Below are 23,341 nucleotides of genomic sequence, written 5' to 3'. Positions count from 1 at the left end.
CCAGCAGCACCCCGAGGGTCATGAGGGCAGAGGGTGTTGCTCAAGCCACAGGCTGCTGTGACTGTTAGAGGCCCTGGCTATTCACGGAGGTCACTGGGAATGTGTGAGTCTGTCTCCTTGTCCAGAGCTTCTTTTGGGCAGCAAAGCAGAGCGAAGGGTCAGGGGAGGCCAAAAAGAACCACAGACACTGTTTGTTGTCATTGGAGGTCTCTGTCCTAGTTCCTAAGGCTGCATAGCAAATTTTCTTAAAACTTAGTCATGAAAACAAACCATTCTTTGTACTCACAGATTCTGTGAGTCAGAATTCAGACAGGGCACTGCGGGGACAGCTTGTCTCTGCTCCACAATGTCCGGGTTCTTAGCTGGAAAGCCCAAAAGCTGCGATTCAGGATCCTCTGAAGCCTCATTCATTCACCTGCCTTGGGGTTGATGTCGGCTCCTGGCTGCAGCCTTGGTTCCTTTCCATGTCGGCCTCTTCGTGTCTTACCTGGGGCTTCCTCATGGTCTGGTGGCTGGGTTCTAAAGGCGAGGTCTTTTTCTCTTTTTTTCTTTTTTTGTATTTTTAGTAGAGACGGGGTTTCACCATGTTGGCCAGGCTGGTCCCAAACTCCTGGCCTCAAGTGATCTGCCCGCCTCAGCCTCCCAAAGTGTTGGAATTACAGGCGTGAGCCATTGTGCCCGGCCATAAAAGTCTTCAGACAGAGAGACAGGAAGAGAGAGAGAGAGAGACAGAAAGAGAGAGAGAAAGGGAGAGAGGGAGAGAGAGAAAGTGACAGAGAGGGAGAGAGAGAAAGTGACATACAGAGAGACACAGAGAGAGAGAGAGGCAGACAGAGAGACAGAGAGGGAGAGAGACAGAGAGAGAGAGAGAGACAGAGAGAGAGAGAGAAAGAGCGCCAGAGAGAGAGACAGAAAGAGACACAGAGAGAGAGACAGAAAAAGACACAGAGAGAGACAGAAAGAGACACAGAGAGAGACATAGAGAGAGGGAGAGGGAGAGAGAGAGGGAGAGAGAGAGAGACAGAGAGACAGAGGCAGCAGCCACATCCCCTTTTATGACCTAGCCTCAGAAATCACACAGAACTTCCACCACTTTCTGTTTGTTGAGACAACTACAAATCTCACTTGAGACTGAAGGAAGGAAAACAGTTGTACTTCTTGACAGGTAGGAGGCAAAGGCTCTGGAAGGGCCAGAAACATCACTGTAGACATGTTTTGGGAAAATACAGTCTGCCACAACCACCATGTGGACATACGGAGAAAGAGGAGTTGGCTCTGGGCCCAGTAATTCCTTCAGCTCTCCTAACTGAAGCCCTACGAGGCAGTGGAGTGGCGTATTAGTAGCTAAAGGCATGAGCTCTAGAACCTGCGTGCCGGCTTCAGATTCCGCCTCTCCCGCTTGGTAGCCTATAACCTCAAGCAGGTTTCCTAACCTCTCTGTGCCTCAGTTTCCTCTGCTGCAAAATGGGCATAGTATTATCTATCTCAGAGAACCGTGTAAGAATTAAATACATGATTGTAGGTTAATCTGGGTAGAGTGCTGAAACTACTGTCTCACATATACTCAGTTATCTTAAGAGCTATAATAATGATAATAGCTGCCATTGTCCCAAATGGTTTCATTCATTGCTGAGCTCACGCGTACCCTCTGCACAAATTCCCCAAATCCTGCCCAGTTTCCTTGCTCTGGAGGTTGTAAGAAGAGACTGTCCAGCCCTTATCATTATCGTGCTGGGTCTCTAAGTATCTTGCTGATTGATAACTACTCTTGAGGAGAAGTCGCATTTGCCTAATCTACTGATGCAGTCATTGTGGATTTACCTCTAAGTGGAGCATTGCAAAATATTCCCGAACACATACAAATGCATTATTACACTTATTAAAAATAATACCTCTACTACCATGTTATTTTGTTGCTTTTGGAGAAAAAAAAAATCTTTTTTTTTTTTTTTTTTTTTTTTTAAATAGACGGAGTCTTGTTCTGTCGCCCAGGCTGGAATGCAGTGGCACTATCTTGGCTCACTGCAACCTCTGCCTCCCGGGTTCAAGTGATTCTCCTTCCTCAGCCTCCTGAGTAGCTGGGATTACAGGCGCGCGCCACTAGGCCTGGCTAATTTTTAGTAGGGACGGGGTTTCACCATGTTGGTCAGGGCTGGTCTCGAACTCCTGACCTTGTGATCTGCCTGCCTCGGCCTCCCAAAGTGCTGGGGTTACAGTCATGAGCCACCACACCTGGCCAAAAAATCTTTTTATTATTAAACATTTCAAACATATTCAGATGTAGAGTGAGTCAGAGATAGCTGTGTCCTATCACCCAGCTTTAAACGGTTATGGAGTCGTGGCCAGTCATGGCCAGTCTCGGCTCCTCTGCACCCATGACCACTCACCCCATCCCCTGGAGGACTTTCTTTTAACAGCTGTATGGAGCGTAGTGGGCATGTGGTAATGTGCATAGATTAAAGGATGTGATTTGATAAGTTTTAACAAATGCATGCAGCTGAGCAACCAGCCATCCCCCTCTAAAAGTTACCTCGGGTTCCTTGTCACCATTTCCCACCCCCTGCTTATGGTCACCATGCAATAGCTTGCATTTTCTAGAATTTCATGAAAACGCGACATACAGAATGCCCTCCCTTTTGGCCTGCCTTCTTTCACCCTGCACAATTATCTCGAGCATGCTGGGAGAGCTGCTCTACGGCATAGTCAGACGAGCATTTATTTTCTTGTTGGATGACCCTTGGACAACTGCTTCTCTGTCCTCCTGGGGGCTCTCTGGACCCCCTGCCCTTGCCATCCTGATCTTTCTCCATGATCCTCGTCTGTGTCCCTTAGATGACCTCGTGGAGAAGACGCCGTGTGCATGGAACTCCTCCCGCATCTGCGAATGTCGACCTGGCATGATCTGTGCCACATCAGCCACCAACTCCTGTGCCCGCTGTGTCCCCTACCCAATCTGTGCAGCAGAGACGGTCACCAAGCCCCAGGGTAAGCAGTTCTCACCCCAGGCCTCGACCACGGGGTGGAGTCTGTGCCCCGACTGTTGTGCCTCTCCCCACCGACAGCCAGGGGTGGGGGAAAATGACCTACACCCTCGGCTGTTAATTAGGTCAGGTTTGGGTTCCGGTTATCCTTTGAGTAGTCAGACCGAGTGAATGCAATGATAAAATCCAGTTTTAGCATTGTGGTAAGAGATTCTGTTGATTAAAAAAAAAAATTATTCCTGAAATTATTGGGCTGGTAAAATCTTTTTTTTTTTTTTTTTGAGATGGAGTTTCGCTCTTGTTGCCCAGGCTGGAGTGCAATGATGCAATCTCGGCTCACCACAACCTCCACCTCCTGGGTTCAAGCAATTCTCCTGCCTTGGCCTCCCGAGTAGCTGGGGTTACAAGCATTCACCACCACAGCCGGCTAATGTTGTATTTTTAGTAGAGACGTGGTTTCTCCATGTTGGCCAGGCTGGTCTCAAACTCTCGACCTCAGGTGATCCGCCCGCCTTGGCCTCTCAAAGTGCTGGGATTACAGGAGTGAGCCACTATGCTCAGCCCCGGACTGGTAAAATCTTGACCTGTTTGCAAGGCTGTTTTATTGACTTAGAGAGATGAATATCAGGTTTCTGAAGAGGTTTCTAACAGGATGGTTGGCTTTACCAGTGTGCAAGAAACTAAAACCCTGACAGTTTTTTTTTTTTTTTTAAAGGGCTTTGAGAGATTTTAACAAATTTCCAGGTGGTTTAAAACAGATGGAAGAGTGATGACAAAACCAAGGGGAATGGCCGGGCATGGTGGCTCACGCCTGTAATCCCAGCACTTTGCGAGGCTGAGGCAGGTGGATCACTTGAGGTCAGGAGTTCAAGACCAGCCTGGCCAACATGGCAAAACCCCGTCTCTACTAAAAATACACAAATTAGCTGGGTGTGGTGGTGTGCACCTGTAGTCCCAGCTACTTAGGAGGTTGAGGCAGGAGAATCGCTTGAACCCGGGAGGCATAGGTTGCAGTGAGCCGAGATTGCACCACTGCACTCCAGCCTGGGTGACAGGGCGAAACTCTGCCTAAAAAAGAAAAAAAACCAAGTGGAGGAAAGGTCACCCAATGTGACTCTGTGAGGGCTGCCGGAGAAGTGAGAGGTGACTTGCTTCTAGGACCCCCAGAGAGGCTCTGGGCTTGGAAGAGGCAGGCAGATGAAGAGCGGGAGGGAAGTGGAGAGCTGTGAGGTGCAGTGGCCTGTGACTACTACATCTTCAAACACAACTTCAAAATGTGTTACAATGGCATGGCATGGCCACTGACCAGTTTGCACAGATGATGCCTGAGTTTTTAATCCCCAGTATTGTCTTTTTTTTTTTCTTTTTTTAGAGACGGAGTCTCACTGTCTTGCCCAGGCTGGCGTGCAGTGGTGTAATCTCAGCTCACTGCAACCTCCGTCTCCCGGGTTCAGGCAATTCTCCTGCCTCAGCCTCCCGAGTAGCTGAGATTACAGGTGCCTGCCACCACACCCAGCTAATTTTTGTATTTTTAGTAGAGACAGGGTTTTGCCATGTCGGCCAGGCTGGTCTGGAACTCCTGACCTCAAGTGATCTGCCCGCCTCCACCTCCCAAAGTGCTGGGATTACAGGCGTGCGCCACCGTGCCTGGCCAACAATCGTCTTTTTGAGTCAGAACATTGAAAGAATATCTGGGGAAAGTTCGGGCCACTAGTGGGGTGCTGTCACTCTGTTTGTAAAGCCCTCTTTACTTGGATATTTGGAAGTGCACCTGTCAACAGGCTAGCCACACCGCATCACCCCGAAATGGAGGCTGACAGCTCACACTCTCCACCCTGGCCCAGGGTTCCCTGGCCAACTTCCTACTCAGGGAAGAGACCCATTGCAAACAGGACATACTAACACAGCAGAAGAAACTCTCCCCGCTCAGTGACTGGAATATTCGGTAGAGTCCTTAGGATTTTATTTTGTTTGTATAAATGTATGGGGTACAAGTGTAATTTTATTACATGCTTAGATCGGGTGGTGAGGTCAGGACATTTAGGGTATCCCTCACCCAGATAGCATACATTGTACCCCTGAAATAATTTCTCATGGTTCACCCACCTACACTTCCCACCCTGTCACCCCTCTAAGTCTCTATTGCCTTTTATTCCACTCTCCACCTCCGTGTGGACACAATATTTCACTCCCACTTAGAAGTGAGAACATGCAGTATTTGTCTTTCTGTATCTGAATGTCTGTACTTAAGAATATGGCCTTCAGTGCCATCCATGTTGCTGCAAAAGACTTGATTTCTTTTTTTTTTTTGAGATGGAGTCTCGCTCTGTTGCCCAGGCTGGAGTGCAGTGGCGCGATCTCGGCTCACTGCAAGCTCCGCCTCCCGGGTTCACGCCATTCTCCTCCCTCAGCCTCTCGAGTAGCTGGGACCACAGGTGCCCGCCACCTCGCCCGGCTAATTTTTTGTATTTTTTTTTTTTAGTAGAGACGGAGTTTCACCATGTTAGCCAGGATGGTCTCGATCTTCTGACCTCATGATCTGCCCGCTTCGGCCTCCCAAAGTGCTGGGATTACAGGCATGACCACTGCACCCGGCCGACTTGATTTCTTTCCTTATGATGGCTGAGTAGTATTCCATTGTGTATAGATGCCACATTTATCTATTGGTGGATGCAGCATAACCTCCCCCCCTCTTTTTTTTTTTTGAGACAAAGTCTTGCTCTGTTGCCCAGGCTGGAGTGCAATGGCGTGGTCTTGGCTTGCGGCAACCTCTGCCTCCTGGGTTTTGAGCTATTCTTGTGCCTCAGCCTCCCAAGTAGCTGGGATTACGCCTAATTTTTGTATTTTTAGTAGAGACAAGGTTTCACCACATTGGCCAGGCTGGTCTCGAACTCCTGACCCCAGGTGATCTGCCCGCCTCAGCCTCCCAAAGTGCTGGGATTGCAGGCATGAGCCACCGCACCTGGCCAAGCATAACCCTTTTAAAATAAATATGAATGAGCAGAGACTTATAAGGAAAACCAGCCCTACGAAGGAGAATAAAAAGATATGAAACCAGAAATTCTTACCACACATGAAGCTATGATAAATCCAGGAATAGAAGAGTACTTAGCAACATTAAATTTGTGTCTGCAGAAAAATTCATGAACTCGTTGCATCCATAATGTGGGCACAGAATGCTATGGAAAAGGAACAATATGGGATCAGAGGACAAGAAAAGGCTTTTTAGAAAGTGTGCTTGTGATCGGCCCATTGTCTCTAGGTTCTCCATTCACCTTTCCATCCCTGCCCTGCGGTCAACGACTGGGCTCTGCGTTTCTCCTCTATAGGGAGCATGCAGTTAAGCCTTGCCAGCAGAGGGCGCTAGAGGGCCATCGCAGGAGGAAGGAGGCTTCTGGCTGCATTTGTTTTTTTGTTTGTTTGTTTGTTTGTTTTTTCTTTTTTTGAGACATAGTCTCACTCTGTCGCCCAGGCTGGAGTGCAGTGATGCGATCTTGGCTCACCACAACCTCCACCTCCCAGGTTCAAGCAGTTTTCCTGCCTCAGCCTCCTGAGTAGCTGGGATTACAGGCGCGTGCCACCACGCCTGGCTAATTTTTGTATTTTTAGTAGAGACAGGGTTTCACCATGATGGTCAGGCTGGTCTCAAACTCCTGACCTCGTGATCCGCCTGCCTCGGCCTCCCAAAAGTGCTGGGATTACCAGCGTGAGCCACCGTGCCCGGCCATTTGTTTCTTCTTGCTCCTGCTGCCTGGCCTGGTGACCACCTTGATGTGACTCTCCCAATGCAAACATGGGCATGTGCCAGGCCTCGTGTCTGCAAAAGTGTCCTGACTCCCTGATTCCCTCTGTGTATCCCTCACCAGCCACAGGTCTTTGGCACCCCAAAGTGCTCCAGGCATCTCCCCCACAGTGGCAACCCCAATTTCTCTGTGCACCTGACCAGAAGCGTAGACATCAGGTCAAAAGGACCTACTAAGAGCAAAGCAGGATCAATGGAAATTACCCACGTTACATGTGATAGATGCATCACCATGATTTTATCTACCTGCCAGTTGATGGCATTTGGGTTGTTTCCAGTTTAGGACTATTATGAATGAAAACAGCTGTGAATATTCTTTTTTTTTAATATGTATGAATTTGTCTTATATTTTATTATTATTATTATTTTTAGAGACAGGGTCTCACTCTATGTTCCAGGCTGGAGTGCAGTGGCATGATCTTGGCTCACTGCAGCATTGAACTCCTGGGCTCAGGCGATCCTCCCACCTCGGCCTCCCACAGTGCTGAGATTACTGGCATGAGCCACCATGACTGGCCAATTCTTGTACAAGTCTTTGGGCGGATGTATATTTTCATTTTTCATGGGTAAATACCTAGGAGGAGTGGCTAGGTCATTGTGCTGGTCACATAGTCAGAATGTTTTTGAGGGCTAGTCAAAGCTGGATACTCTGGTCTGATACAACCCCTTCGTTTTACACCCAGAGAGAAGCACAGGGCCGAAGCTAGAGCTGAAACGCAGGGATCCCAAGGGTCAGCCCAGAGTACTTTCCACTGGAAGACACCACCCACCCACCTCCTTCTTAGTTCTGAACCTAGAACTTACCCAGCTAAATTACAGTCACCTCAGCTAAATTACAATCAAGTTTGAAGGCAGCATAAAAACATTTTCAGACATAAAAGGTCCAGAAAGCTTTTCTATGTATATCCTCTCCTAGGAAGTTATTTGAAGATGTAATTCAGCTAAGTGAGGGGGCAAAAAAGAAAAACAACAGGAAGCCATGGAATCTAGAGACCAGCACTCCATCCTAGCAGAACAAGGAAGGGGAGTCCCAGAATGATGTGGTATAGACCAGTTGGGCCAGATCAGAGCAGGAAAATGGAAGGAAGGCTCCAAGGAATTGTTCCCAGGAATAGAAGAGAGAATTGTAGTAAATTTCATGATTAGTAGAGTTGAAAAACCTGAGGATATGGTGAGGGCACACTATCCTTTTATCAACAAGAAAAAGAAAGGCAATTGAAAACTCTAGGGAAAAGAAAAAGCTGACAAGAAATATACAGTCCAAATATGAAGATGAAATTTCACCTGATTTTAAGCGATTGCTGGATGTACAAAAAGAGAATCCATTTGGCCTTGATGCTGAGACGATTCTTTAAATGGCCCAAGGACTGGGTGTTTGGATTTAAAGAGAAATGTATCCATTTGGTAAATAGTATCTTTTTTTAGTTCTTAAATGGAGGCTGAGTAGTCAGGTTCTTTTTTTCTCTTCCAGTAGGCCATTACCAGAGAACACAGGCAGACTAACTAGGGGCTACACAATGCCTTCTCCTCACCTTCAAATCCAAAGAGGAGGAAAAGGGGAGGATCACTAACTCAGGGAGGAAGAAGGAGAGTTACAAGTGAGGTATAGTATATTCAGAGACGGGATGAGAGGCACCCAAGGGATACTAGGTCCCCCCCTTCTGCACATACAGGAGGGACAGCAGATCTGTCGCTGGATTTCAGCAGGTGTTTCAGCAGCAGCTGAGACCATGGGCCTGTCTAGTTACATCAGGCTGCCTTGGAGAGAGGGCAGGGGGCTTTCTCCTCATGATGCTAACTGGGAATAGCCACAGTTAATGGGTTGGAGCACCAGAGCTCCAGTCCGCTCAAAGTAAGTGTTCACTGAAACCCAATGACATTTCAAACACTGATTCAAATACTGATTAATGAATATGTAGGAACCATCATAACACATCGCATCATCTTCCTCATAGTCTCCAGCCTCCAGGCTCCAACTAATTCAGGTAAGAGTCCAGTGACCTTCCCCAAAGAGGAGGGTTCCTCAGAACCCTACAATCCAAGAAATAAATTAATCCTGGCTTTACTTTTTTGTCTATTTGAGGAAAAATCTGAGAGGCGTCACGAACACTTTCTAGAGGGGAGATGTGGGTATGTGTGTGGGGTTGCTTTGTACCACATCAAAAAGGGGTGCCTCCACCAGGGCTCTGGGGGCGGAGAGGTGTAGTGACTGAACATAACCCACTTCTAATGTGGGCCAAATTCTCCTGCCCCAGAAAAGCAGGAAGCTTTGAAGAAGGTGCCCAGTCCCCAGGCAGGAGGCAGTGCCATCCAGAGGAGAGTGCTCTGGGCTGGAACTTGCCATCTCTGTTTCCTGGCTGTAGCTCCAGCCCTGTGGCTCTCTCCATCTGTAAAACAAGGTGGCTGGGTCAGACCAGTGGTGGCCAGCTTTGAACTGGCCTTCGGAGACATTCTGTCTGGCCAGCATAGCAATCCACCCACCCTTCCTAGGCACTCAAGAGGAATGAAATTATATGTTCACACAGAGGCACAGATAAGAATACTCATAGCCGCCTTGTTTGTCATAGTTCAAACTGGAAACAACCTAAATGTCCATCACCTGGGGAATGGGTATTTAAACAGTGGTTCATCTGTACAACAGAACGCCATTTGGCAACAGAAAGGAATGAACCTGAATGACTATCAAAAACATTATGCAGAGTGAAAGAAGCCAGACCCCAAAGAGCACATACTGCATGATTCTGTCGACATGAAATTCTGGAACAGATACACTCCTCTATAGTGACATAAAGCAGATTGGTGGTTGCCTGGATCTGGAGGTGGGGGCAGAGTGAGTGAGGAGGGGCACTAGGGAACCTTCTGGAGGGATGAGAATGTTCTGTATTTTGATTGGAGTTAGTTACCTTTGTCAGAACTCATCAGGCTGTACACACTTAGGGATATTTTCTTTTTTTTATTTTTACTTATTTAAAAGTAGAGACAGAGTCTTGCTGTGTTGCTCAGGCTGGTTTCGAACTCCTGAGCTCAAGTGATCCGCCTGCTTCAGCCTCCCAAAGTGCTGGGATTACAGGCGGGAGCCACCCTACCCTGCCAGGGGATACTTTCTTGTATATAAATTTTGCCTTAGGCTGGGCATGGTGGCTCACGCCTATGATCCCAGCACTTTGGGAGGCTGAGGTGGGCGGATCACTTGAGGTCAAGAGTTCAAGACCAGCCTGGTCAACATGGTGAAACCCTGTTTCTACTAAAAATACAAAAATTAGCTGGGCATGTTGGCAGGCACCTGTAATCCCAGCTACTCAGAAGGCTGAGGCAGGAGAATCACTTGAATCCAGGAGGCAGAAGTTGCAGTGAGCCGAGATCGTGCCACTGCACTCCAGTCTGGGCAGCAGAGGAAGACTCAATCTCAAAAAATTAAAAATAAATAAATAAATAATTCCTTAATAAAGTTGATTTAAAAGAAAAAAACTTTAAAAATTGAGGCTGTATTTAAACATTAGGAGATTTCAGGTTTCTCTTAAAAGCAAAAGGTCTAGCGTCACTGTGCCACCTTCCTGGGTGACCACAGCTGTTAGAGATAAGTAGCAACTTCTCCACTTTGTTTTATTTATTTTGAGTCTTGCTCTGTTGCCCAGGCTGGAGTGCAGTGGCATGATCTCAGCTCACTGCAGCCTCCACCTCCCGGGTTCAAACAATTCTCCTGCCTCAGCCTCCTGAGTAGCTAGGATTACAGGGGTGTGCCACCACACCTGGCTAATTTTTGTGGTTTTAGTAGAGATGGGGTTTCACCATGTTGGCCAGGCTGGTCTCGAACTCCTGACCTCAAGTGGTCCTCCTGCCTCAGCCTCCCAAAATGCTGTGATTACAGGTGTGAGCCATTGTGCCTGGCCAGCTTTTCCACTTTGATCTTTTGAAACACAAATCTGACTACCTTAGCTCCCATGGTGCTGCCTCGCTGGAAGCCACCAGTCCCTGCTGGTTAACTCTTTCCTGGAGACACCAGCCTCCTTGGTGCTGGTTCTCAGATGTTATCTCCCCTCTGCAGATATGGCTGAGAAGGACACCACCTTTGAGGTGCCACCCCTGGGGACCCAGCCTGACTGCAACCCCACCCCAGAGAATGGCGAGGCGCCTGTCAGGTGACTCCTCCGCCCCTTCTCTCTGTTTGGCTGCTACGGGAGGGAGCTGTGCCTGCCATGCCCAGGGGATGCCTGGGAAGCAGCTGGGCTGGGGGTGGAGGTGGGGCCTGGGCTGCTCTTTTGTTAAATGTGTGCCCATCTCTGTGCTGACACCATTGGAAAGCCAGAAGGCCTTGAAACCCAGTCCCTGCCCTCAAAATGCCTGGCAGAGACTCGGGGCAGAGGATCTAGGGGCCCAGGCTCTGGCTGTGCAGTCTCTAGAGAAAGGGAATTATTCCTGAGGACACACTTCCCTCTTCCCATCTCCATCACTCCTGCCTTGACTTCTCCCCGCAGCACCAGCCCCACTCAGAGCTCCCTGGTGGAATCCCAGGCCAGTAAGACGCTGCCCATCCCAACCAGCGCTCCTGTCGCTCTCTCCTCCACGGGGAAGCCCGTTCTGGATGCAGGTAATGGTCCCAGCCCACTCACCCCTACTCCCAGCAGGGGCTTCCTCCTGGGGAAGTGGGGATCGGGGGAGCCAGGAGGGAGCTTCTCCTTTGTGGGTATGGCCTGAGAAGGGGGATCAAGGTTGACCCAGGTTTCTGGCTTCTTGAGTTGGTGCTGTGGCTCTGGCACTTGCTAGTGACTATTTTTTTTTTTTTTGAAACAGAGTCTCACTCTGTCACTCAGGCTGGAGGGCTGTGGCACTCATCTTGGCTCACTGCAACCTCCACCTCCCAGGTTCAAGAGATTCTCCTGCCTCAGCCTCCCGAGTAGCTGGGTTTACAGGCACTTGCCACCATGCCTGGCTATTTTTTTTTTTATTTTTAGTAGAGACGGGGTTTTGCCATGTTGTCCAGGTTGGTCTCAAACTCCTGACCTCAGGTGATCCACCTGCCTCAGCCTCCCAAAGTGCTAGGATTACAGGTGTGAACCACCATGCCTGGCTGCTGGTGACTATTTTTTAATTCTTGTAGGCAGGAATTTTCTTTCACAGCTTCATCCTCATGGCTCATAATTGCTACTCAGAAAATAGGTCTTTGTTGATTGATTTCATGACTTCGACTAGTTGTTTGAGCCTTTTAGCCTCGGTTGTCTCATCTGTAGCATTGTGGATGGCCTCTTAGGCCGGGCACGGTGGCTCACGCCTGTAATCCCAGCACTTTGGGAGGCCGAGGTGGGTGGATCACGAGGTCAGGAGTTTGAGACCAGCCTGGCCAACATGATGAAACCACATCTCTACTAAAAATACAAAAATTAGCCAGGCATGGTGGCGTGCGCCTGTAATCCCAGCTACTCAGGAGGCTGAGGCAGGAGAATCGCTTGAACCTGGGAGGCGAAGGTTGCAAGGTTGCAGTGAGCCGAGATTGCGCCGCTGCACTCCAGCCTGAGCAACAGAGTGAGAATCAGTCTCAAACAAAACAAAACAAAACAAAACAAAACAAAACAAAACAAAACAAAAACAAAACAACAAACAAAATCCCCCAAGAGTTAGCTCTTAGGGAAAGATGCCAGGTTACTCATTTTAGAACTTGCAGTTCTAGTGGCTGACACGAGGTGGCAGTAGTGCTCCGGCCAGAGTTTCTGAAAGTGCGGTCCTGTCTGGCAGCATTGGCACCGGCTGGGAACTTCTTAGGAAGGCAAATTATGGGCCCCATCCCAGACCTAGAGAATCAGAAACTGCACTTTAACAAGATCTCCAGGGCACTCATATGCACACTAACGTTTGAAAAGCACTTAACTGGCATATACTACTTTTTAAACATCTAAACATGGACTTCAATAAAGTGCAATCACTAGCTCTATGATCTCTGTAAGTGACAAAAGGGAAAAAGGAAGCGAGTTTAGTACCGAGGTGTGAAGAAGTAGATCCAGATAGGGGTTAAGAGCGTGGGCCCTGGAGTCCGCCTGGCCTGGCCTGGCCTGGGCTGGGGCTCTACCACTTACTCTCAGGGTGACCTTGGACAAGTTAACCAACTTTCGTGAACCTCAGCTCCCCTCATGTTTAAACTGAAGGTAGTGACGGTGCCTAGGGCATAGGGTTGGGATCATTCATTCAGGGAACGCTTGTGGGGTGTGTTTATGTGCAGTGGGGACTCCATGCCTGCCCTCATCAAGCAGGTCTAGAGGGTTGGCCGGGAGGGGACTGGGTTCAACCCCTTCCTTCCCCTCACTGCTTGGCCCTCCCCACCCTGACTCCGGCCACACCAGCAGCGCTGCCAGATGCCGGTCACACCGGGCCCTCCTCCACAGTCCCCAAATTTTGGCCTATTGGACCTCAATTCCTTTGTTCTGGCTCCTAGGCGCCTCAATTTCTCACCCTCTAGACACAGTTTGCCCTTCTCTCAGCCTTAAATAGTTGATCAGCTTCCTGGAGCCAGGCGAGGGAGGGCTGGATGAGATAGAGCCATGGCTTGGAAAGGACCTGTTGTTGTTAGCCATGATGGAAGCTGCGTCCCAGGAGAAGGAGGAAGCAGTCTGGGGCTGGGGCTGTCCTGTGTGGTTGCAGTGAGGCAAAGAGTGCGGGGCGTCTCTGTGTTCCAGGGCCAGTGCTCTTCTGGGTGATCCTGGTGCTGGCTGTGGTGGTCGCCTCCAGCGCCTTCCTCCTGTGCCACCGGAGGGCCTGCAGGAAGCGAATTCGGCAGAGTAAGTGGCTGTGTCCTTGGGGCCTTGGGGAGGACAGGTTGCTCTCTGCCAGCCTGGCCTGGGTCCTTTCCCCACCTGCTCCTGCCCTCTGAGGCCGCCACCCCCAGCCTTCCTCCTGGTGTCGTTTCAGAGCTCCACCTGTGCTACCCGGTCCAGACCTCCCAGCCCAAGCTAGAGCTTGTTGGTGAGTGTCCAGCCGTCCAAAGGGGCTGCCCGAGCCAGAGGAACACAGGGCAGCTCTGGGCCCGGGGCGTGGGCTCCAGAGACTGAACTTCTACCCCAGCCTCGAGGCTCCCTGTCTGTGGCTCCTGTCGCATTCTGTACATCTGTAGGGGTGCAATGCGGGTGAAAACTCATGCATGTGGAGAATGCAATGAGGTGAAGACTGTACTGGGTGTGACGACTGTGTGGCTTGCCCAGAGCAGCACCTGGATGGATGCTGGCATGAATGTTTAAAAGTCTATCTTGTCTTTCACTTTTTCCTCCAGTACCCCCAGGGGGCATTCCTGCCAGCCTTCCCTTCCTCTCTATATTCTACCCTCCCTTTCTCCCTCTCCCTCCTTCCCTTTCTCTTTCCCCTCTCTCCCCCTCTTCTACCACCCAGCAAGTCAGCCCAGGGGCAGGAGGGGAAAGGAGCACATGGGGCACTAGGGACCCTGGTTCTGCCACTTAGAAGCTGTGTGACCCCGAGTGAGTTACTGAATTGCTATGTGTCTCAGTTTCCTCATCTGGAAAATGCAGGTGGTAGAACCTACTTCAGAGGTTTGGCCTGTGGATTCGTCGAGGTCGGGCTGTTAAGTGCATCATGGAGTACCTGCCTGCAGTCGGTGGCTGCTGCTTGTTGACAGGCTGGCCTGTGCCTGGGGCTTTTTCCTCCCTGGAAGCTTCAGGCCTTCCTGAGTCCTGGTTGCTTCTGACCCCCTCCCTGGTCCCTGCACTCTGATCCCTGCCCAGCCTCTGGGCCAGCTCTTCCAGGCAGCCCTTGGGAGCTGGGACCCTCCTCACCTGTCCAGGCAGGGGCGTCTATACAGTGCGTGTCTTCCAGCTCTCACCTGGGGCAGGGGGCTCCCAGCTGTCTTGTGCCAAGCACCTTCTCTCTCCTGGGCAGCCCTTTCAAGGCAGGCCAGGGTCTTCCTCAGCACTGCATGGTATGGATTGAGTGCCTGCTCTGTGCTGAGCTCTGATGGGGGAATCATCTGAGCCTTCCTTTCTGATTTGCGAGGTGGGCCCCCATACAGGCCTCCTGTACTCCCCCAGTGATGACCTTTGTTCTGCAAGGAGGAGGCAGGCTCAGTGAAGTGGACGGCTGGCCCAGGGCCACACAGCCTAGCAGTGGCACAGCCAGCCTCAGGCACTGGTCCTAGGGGTTTTGGTTTGTAAAGGGCTCAGCCCTGTCCCCTCTTCCTTCCCCCCGCCAGCTCTGTCCACCACTGCAATGCCTACCCAAGAGCCGCGTGCTCAGCCTAAGGCCAGGCCCTGGCCCGTCCCCCGATCTCCCCAGGACCCTTGGAGAGGCCCTTGCATAGGCTGACTGTTGACTTGGGCACAAAAACACAGTCCACTGAGGCATGTTTTGAATTTGATGAGTTTCACAAGCAAGCACTGTGGTCCCTGTGCAAGGGGGGTTTTTGTGTTTTGATAGTTTCAAGCCTGTTTCCATGACCTGTCAGGCTGAGTGTCTCATTGAAACCAGCGTTTGCTTTCTTGACATTTTTCTAGTATTAGAATTTCCATTGCCGTCAGTTTATTTTTTTTCTTCAAACCTCTGTGAGAGCAGTTTTGTTACAAGAAGAAAAAAAGAAAGAAAGAAAACACCTTCCCCTAAGAAACCAGATCTATAAAGACCTGAGCCCTGACACTCAATGGCGGACGTCTTATCTCAGGTTGTTTTTGACCCTCTAGCTTCTGGTGGGACCTCGGGATCTGGGTTCCCAGGCTCAAGATGGACAGAAAGTGAAGCCAAGACAGGCAAGCTCACAGGGCACAGGGTGAGAAGGGACCGAGCTGGCCGGATGCCCCTTTCCCTCCTGAGCCGTGGGTGGTGAAGGAGGGAAGGAGCACCGGTTCGTTGGTTCATTCATTCATCTATTCACATGGTCTTCACCGAGCACTTCCTCCATGCAGGCTCTGTGTCGGGCCCAGAAGCTGTCCTAGCTCCCTCCAAGCTTTTAGACTAATTCCAACTGCCCACAGAGGCCAAAGGCAGGCAGGAGGGGAGCGTGCGCCCCTTGGTCTCCCACATCCCAGACCTGGGGCAGAGGGTGCTCCTGGTTCCTTTGAGCAGTGAGCACAAAGGATCTGTGGTCCGTGCAGGTGCAATGCGATGCCCACCAACCAGCCCTCGAGTTGATCGACCTTCCCGTGAGTGTCCTCAGTGACAGGCATTTGCAAAGCAAGCACGTGTTCTCATCCACTCCTCCAGTGGCCTGTGAGGTACCTACTGTTATCCCCGTTGCACAGATTAGCAGCCTGAGGCACAGGATGATGAAGTAATTTGTTTAAGACCACGTGCTGGGTGAGCGGTAGGACAGGGATTTTATCGTGGCTGTTGAGATGTTTGTAAAAAGATTTTTCACCATTGGCACCGTTGACATTTGGGAATGGATCGTTCTTTGCTGTGGAGCGCTATCCTATAGGATGTTCTGCAGCTCCTCTAGATGCCAGTAACATTCCCTACTTGGGACAACCAAAAATGTCTCTAGACATTGCCACATGGCCCCTGGGGAAAAACTGGTTGAGAACCACTGGTCTAAAATTCTTTTTTTTTTTTTTTTTTTGAGACAGAGTCTCGCTCTGTCACCCAGGCTGGAGTGCACTGTGCCATCTGGGTTCACTGCAACCTCCACCTCCCAGGTTCAAGTGATGGTCCTGCCTCAGCCTCCTGAGTAGCTGGGATTACAGGCTCCTGCCACCACGCCCGGCTAATTTTTGTATTTTTAGTAGAGACAGGGTTTCATCATGTTGGCCAGGCTGGTCTCAAACTCCTGACCTCATGATCCGCCTGCCTCGGCCTCCCAAAGTGCTGTGTTTACAGGCGTGAGCCACCGTGCCTGGCCTTAAAATTCTTTTAATCCTTCATTTTTATGAGCACTTGAGTCACTTTCTATTATTCCAGGGAGATTTAGGTTGAAAGAAATTCTTTTTTGTTTTGAAACAGTTTCAAACTTATAGAAATGGTATAAGTATGAAGAATTTATTTTGACCTGAACCATTTGAGAGTAACTGACTAACTGGATGTCTCTCACCTCGAAAACTTTAGTGTGTGTTTCAGACAGACAAGGGTGTGTTTTACACGATGTGGTAAGGATTGTCAGAATCAGGGAATTCACACTGATACATGACCCACGACGAATTCTCAGGCCCTGTTCAAGTTTCTTGATTTGTCCCACTCATGTCCTTTATAGCAGATGACTCCAGCTCAGGGCCACGTGTTATATTTGCTTGTCTGGTTTCTCGAGTCTCCTTCTGTCCGGATCCGTTCCCCAAGCGTTTCCGTCACTTTCTGGGAAGAGCACAGGCTGGTGATTCGTGGATGCTCCTTGCTTTGGGTTTGTCTGGTGTGTTCTCCTGAGTGGATTCGGGTCATGCATCTTGGGCAGGAAGGTCCCAGGAGTGATGCTGGCCTCTCCTCTCTCAGGGCGTCCTGCCAGGTTTCGATGTGTCCCTTTCCTGGTGCTGTGCACTTTGAGCGCTTGACGGAGGTGATGTCTGCCGGGCCTCTCCACTGTGAGGTCTCCATTTGCAACTCGGTCATTACTAAGTCTTTAGGGGCGTTACTTTGAGACTATGTCAATAGCCCATTCTTCAGCAGACCTTCATTTTCTCTATTTATTTGTTTACTTTTTTGAGGCACGGTCTGGCTCTGTCGCCCAGGCTGGAGTGCAGTGATGTGATCTCAGCTCACTGCAAACCCCGTCTCCTGAGTTCAAGCAATTCTCCTGCTTCGGCCTCCCGAGTAGCTGGGATTACAGGCGTGTGCCACAATGCCTGGCTCATTTTTTGTATTTTTAGTAGAGACAGAGTTTCACCATGTTGGCCAGGCTGGTCTCGAACTCCTGGCCTCAAGTGGTCCTCCCGCCTCGGCCTCCCAAAGTTCAGGGATGACAGGCGTGAACTGCCACCGCACCCAGCCCAGAACTTTATTTTCTTCACTTACATATTTACATCTGTATGGATTCATGGGTTCCTATTCTGTTCAATGGGTTGTAATCTCTTACCATCATTTTTTATTTTGATGCTCAAATGGTCCCAGATGAGGTCAGGGAGAGCCCCTTTAAGCCGGCTCTTGTGTGCTTTGGCGTATCCTCATCCTGTGCTTTGAGCACGTTCCTATTCTGAGATGTTCCCAGCTTAACTTGTATGCTCCTGCCCCGGCCCTGCAATCAGCTCTCTCTCCAAGGAGCCCGGGGTTTGCATCTAGGGGTACCTGTTGCCAAAGCCTAGCTGAACCTCTATGCTGAACTCCCCCCTTGGGCCTGTTCTGCTTCCTACAGCATTGGGGAATCACAGGCCAGAGAGGGGAGGGGATTAAAAGTGGAGAATAACAGGGATGGAAGGGACCAAGAGCTTTATATCACACATCAGAACGCATGTGCTCCGTGAGCGTGGCCTTCAGAGCAGCCTGTGACACCATGCACTTGTGCCAGGCGGCCCGCTGCTGCCCAGCGTGGTCCTGGACTTGTGTCCTGGGGGTACCAGACAGGCTTACGAGAAGACAGTGGTTATTCCAAAAAGCAATGAAACCAACAAATAAGACTAGCAGATTGAATCAACATTTTTAGGGGAAGAGCAGTTATGAAATCTGACCTCTGTACTTGGCAAGATTTGTTCTGGGTCTTTATCAAAATCCTCATGGGTTGTAACACGGCTCTAGTCAATGTCAGAGCCTTCCAGATTCTGCCTTTTTACCTCTGTGATTTTACACTTGTTTGGGAGAGTCGGTATCGAACTCTGACTTTCCATTCAGTGTGACGGAGTGCAGAGCCATGTTACCATCCTGGGCTTTTCCTGGCCCTGCTGTGTGTTCAACAGCATCCTGGACACCTTCTTTTTAAAATATTTTAATTTTTAAAAATTCTAAGCCCGGGCGCGGTGGCTCACGCTTGTAATCCCAGCACTTTGGGAGTCTGAGGTGCGTGGATCACGAGGTCAGGAGATCGAGACCATGGTGAAACCCCGTCTCTACTAAAAATAGAAAAAATTAGCCGGGTGTGGTGGCGGGCGCCTGTAGTCCCAACTACTCGGAGAGGCTGAGGCAGGAGAATGGCGTGAACCCGGGAGGCGGAGCTTGCAGTGAGCCGAGATTGCGCCACTGCACTCCAGCCTGGGCGACAGAGCGAGACTCCGTCTCAAAAAAAAAAAAAAAAGTTCTAAGTAGGCCAGGTGTGGTGGCTCACACCTGTAATCCCAGCACTTTGGGAGGCCAAGGTGGGCAGATCACCTGAGGTCGAGAGTTCAAGACCAGCCTGGCCAACAAGACAAAACCCCATCTCTACTAAAAATAAAAAAATTATCTAGGCATGGTGGCACACGCCTGTAATCCCAGCTACTCGGGAGGCTGAAGCAGGAGAATTTCTTGAAGCTGGGAGGTGGAGGTTGCAGTGAGCTGAGATTGCACCACTGCACTCCAGGCTGAGCAACAGAGCGAGACTCTGTCTGAAAACAAACAAACAAACAAAAAGACATTCTAAGTGGCCTTCATTTTTATTTTTAAGTTTTATTTATTTTTATTTTGGAGACAGCGTGTCACTCTGGAGTGCCATGGTACAATCATGGCTCACTGCGGCCTTGACCTCCTGGGTTCAAGTGATCCCTCAGCCTCCCCAGTAGCTGGGACTACAGATACACGCCACCACGCCCAGCTAACTTTTCTATTTTTTGTAGAGACCGGGTCTCCCTCTGTTGTGCAGGCTGGTCTCGAACTCCTGAGCTCAAGTGATCTGCCCACCTCGGCCTCCCAAAGTGCTTGGATTATAGGTGAGAGCCACTGTGCCCAGCTAGTCCTCATTTTCCTCATTTTTTTTTTTTGGGACAGAGTCTCGCTCTGTTGCCCAGGCTGGAGTGCAATGGCACAGTCTCAGCTCACTGCAACCTCTGCTTCCTGGGTTCCAGCAATTCTCCTGCCTCGGCTTCCCGAGTAGCTGGGATTATAGGCATGCGCCACCATGCCCAGCTAATTTTTGTATTTTTAGTAGAGATGGGGTTTCACCAGGTTGACCAGGCTGGTCTGGAACTCCTGACGTTGTGATCTGCCCACCTCAGCCTCCCAAAGTACTGGGATTACAGGCATGAGCCACTGCACCCAGTCTCATTTTTAAAAATAGTTTTAGATGTACAGAAAATTGGAGAAGAGAGCACAGGAGTTCCCACATGCCCCACACCCAGTTTCCTCTGTGATTAGCATCTTACACCAGCATCGTTCATTTGTCAAAACATGTGAACCGTTATTGACACAGGATTACGAATGAAAGCCCACACTGTGTTCAGGGTTCCCTTGCGTTGCCTAAGCTTCCGGGATCCCATCCAGGAGCCCACGTTACATTCAGTCATCACGTCGCCTTAGGCTCCTCTGGCCTGTGACCGTTTCTTAGATCTTGTTTCTCAAGACCAGTTTCTTTGATGGCCTTGGCAGTTTTTGAGTATTGATCAGGTGTTTTGCGGGACCCCTGTCTCCTGGGATCTGTCTGATGTCTTCCCCATGATTAGACTGGAGTTATGCGTTGGGGGAAGAAGATCACAGAGGTGAAACGTCATGCTCATCACATCAAATCTTGGCTGGGTGCAGTGGCTCATGCCTGTAATCCCAGCACTTTGGGAGGCCAAGGCTGGTGGATCACCTGAGGTCAGGAGTTTGAGACCAGCCTGGCCAACATGGTGAAACCCTGTCTCTACTGAAAATGCAAAAATTAGCTGAGTGTCGTGGCACGCACCTGTAGTCCCAGCTACTTGGGAGGCTGAGGCAGGAGGATCACTTAAACCCCAGAGGCAGAGGTTGCATTGAGCTGAGAACGTGCCACTACACTCCAGCCTGGGTGACAGAGCGAGACTCTATCTCAAAAAAAAAAAAAAAAAAAAAATCAACTTGATTTACCACTGGGCACCGTCACTTTTGAGATCTCTTTTAATCTTCACAATAAGCCCCAAAGTTGATGTGATTCATCCCATTTTCCAGCTAGGAGGACAGAGGCTCGGAGAAGGGAAGTAATATTGTGCTGAGTTTCACCGCCAAGGAGGCCCCTGCTCCAGGGTGGCTGAGTGGCCTCATTGTTTTTGACATTTGGCTGGTTTTCAATTTGAGGGTTATTAGAAACCTGCTGCTGTGCTTGGCCTTTTTGTTTTCTTTCGGGTTATTTCCTGAGGGTGTGTTCCCTCAAGAGGGGTGACTGGGTAAAGAGTGTGAGGTTTTTGTTGCCAGATGGCTCTTTAGAAAAATGGAACCAGCCTGCAGGGCATGGGCAGCTCTGCGGTCCTGTTCACCCATTTCCCCTTCAAGGCCGAGTTGTGTCATTTTTATTTATTTCGTTTTGTTACTTTGTCACACTTTTTTTTTTTTTTTTCATTCTGTTGGCCACCCCCAGTGACTTGGTACCAAAGAACAGCTGGCTGCTTGTAAAACTCAAAATCACTCTGGAGGGACCATGATTTAGTTTCACTGACATCATCGAAAAGAATGTGCCTCGGCCGGGCGCGGTGGCTCACGCCTGTAATCCCAGCACTTTGGGAGGCCGAGGCGGGTGGATCACGAGGTCAAGAGATCGAGACCAGCCTGGCCAACAAGTGAAACCCTGTCTCTACTAAAAATACAAAAATTAGCTGAGCATGGTGGTGTGCGCCTGTAATCCCAGCTACTCGGGAGGCTGAGGCAGGAGAATCGCTTGAACCCAGGAGGCAGAGGTTGCAGTGAGCCGAGATTGTGTGAAACTCCATCTCAAAAAAAAAAAAAAAAAAAAAAATTGCCCCTGGCCGGGTGTGGTGGCTCATGCCTGTAATCCCAGCACTTTGGGAGGCCGAGGCGGGCAGATCACCTGAGATCAGGAGTTCGAGACCAACCTGGCCAACATGGTGAAACCCTGTTTCTACTAAAGATACAAAAATTAGCCAGGAGTGGTGGCACATGTCAGTAATCCCAGCTACTTGCGAGAATTGCTTGAACCTGGGAGGCGGAGGTTGCGGTGAGCCGAGATCGTGCCACTGCACTCCAGCCTGGGTGACAAAGTGAGACTGTGTCTCAAAAAAAGAAAAAAGTACCCCTAAGAGTGTTTCCCAAACTCACCTAGTGTCCACACAGCATGTTCAAATGGTCAGTCTTGTGTGTACTTTATTCTACTTGTTGACTGAGCACTGGTGAGCTTATTTGTGAGGGCTCAGGGCTGGTGGCTCTCCAGAGCTGCTGAAGTCAGAGATGTGTGCAGGAGGTGGCGTGGCTGGCATATGGGCATCTTGGTGGCAGATTTGTCTAGCCAGGGATGCGTGCCCGACAACAGCATATTCCAGATCTCCGTAGGTAGCATTCTCGGGTGTGGTTAAAGGCTGGGCATCCCTGGAGGATGGTCTGCTCTGGGAATTGACTTGCTCCAGCATGGGCTAGATGCCCGGATGCCCTCTCACCTTTCTCAAATGGCCAGTGAACCAAGGTTAAATGTTCAATGTCAATATGCACTGGGGCGTGACCTGGCCCCTGTTTAATATGGGAGAACAATGGGAGTGGAGGGTAGAGGTTTGAGATGAGAAGATAGAGGTTGTGCCTTGAGAATCATTGCATCAGCACCTCCTGAGCCCACAAAAGGATGGGATTGAAGGAAATGAGATGACCCAAGAGCAGTTGTCCTCCTCAAAGGCTGCCACCTGGGTGCTTTCAGGCACAAGAAAGAGAAAATCGAAGTCCAACTGGAGTCAGAAGGGCTCCACGGCAGACTGGCTTCAGACGTGTCCCAGGAAGGGTCCAGGTAGCATCTGCAGGATCCGTCATCCTGTCTCCATGACCCGCCTTGAGGTCCTCCATGTGGGTTTTGCTTGGTATTCCAGAGAGTTCGGGGCTCTCTACACCCTGGAGACAGCAAGGTAGGGGCAGCAGCCACAGACCAGCCTCTGACCCAGTGGAAGCCTCCTGGGCTCCGGTTGGGCCTGTGCTTCTCGTGAACCAATCCTTGCATGTGCGCGGAGGTGGGGGTTGGGAGAGCGGTTCAGCGTGTTCATTGGTTTAGTCATTAGGAATGAGAGTGGGCCAGGCGCGGTGGCTCACACTTGTAATCCCAGCACTTTGGGAGGCCGAGGCGGGTGGATCACGAGGTCAGGAGATCGAGACCACGGTGAAACCCCGTCTCTACTAAAAATACAAAAAATTAGCCGGGCCTGGTGGCGGGCGCCTATAGTCCCAGCTACTCGGAGAGGCTGAGGCAGGAGAATGGCGTGAACCTGGGAGGCGGAGCTTGCAGTGAGCCAAGATCGCGCCACTGCACTCCAGCCTGGGCGACAGAGCGAGACTCCGTCTCAAAAAATAATAATAATAATAATAATAAAATAAAATAAAAAGGAATGAGAGTGGCAGCCGGGTGTGGTGGCTCACGCCTGTAATCCCAGCACTTTGCAAGGCCGAGGCGGGCAGATCACTGGAGGTCAGGAGTTCGAGACCGGCCTGGTCAACATGGTGAAACCCCGTCTCTACTGAAAATACAAAAAAATTAGCTGGGGTTGGTGGCACGAGCCTGTAATCCCAGCTACTTGGGAGGCTGAGGCATGAGAATCGCTTGAACCCAGGAGGCGGAGGTTGCAGTGAGCCGAGATCGTGCTAC

The 23,341-nt window shown here is 50.1% G+C and overlaps 1 protein-coding gene across 13 annotated transcripts in view; it reads left to right on the top strand.

The window, feature by feature from the left end:
- TNFRSF8 (TNF receptor superfamily member 8) overlaps window positions 1-23,341 on the top strand; it is an 80,665-nt gene that overhangs the window by 48,372 nt on the left and 8,952 nt on the right. For all 13 annotated transcript variants that reach the window (XM_055261425.2, XM_063631821.1, XM_063631830.1 and 10 more), the window contains 5 exons: window positions 2,833-2,985; window positions 10,829-10,922; window positions 11,259-11,371; window positions 13,449-13,550; window positions 13,681-13,734. In XM_055261425.2, the coding sequence (XP_055117400.1) occupies window positions 2,833-2,985; window positions 10,829-10,922; window positions 11,259-11,371; window positions 13,449-13,550; window positions 13,681-13,734 (516 nt within the window). The remainder of the gene's footprint in view (window positions 1-2,832; window positions 2,986-10,828; window positions 10,923-11,258; window positions 11,372-13,448; window positions 13,551-13,680; window positions 13,735-23,341) is intronic.

Source organism: Symphalangus syndactylus, chromosome 22 (genome assembly GCF_028878055.3).
Source record: "Symphalangus syndactylus isolate Jambi chromosome 22, NHGRI_mSymSyn1-v2.1_pri, whole genome shotgun sequence".
Classification (NCBI taxonomy): domain Eukaryota; kingdom Metazoa; phylum Chordata; class Mammalia; order Primates; family Hylobatidae; genus Symphalangus; species Symphalangus syndactylus.
This window is presented reverse-complemented; position numbering and strand designations above follow the sequence as displayed.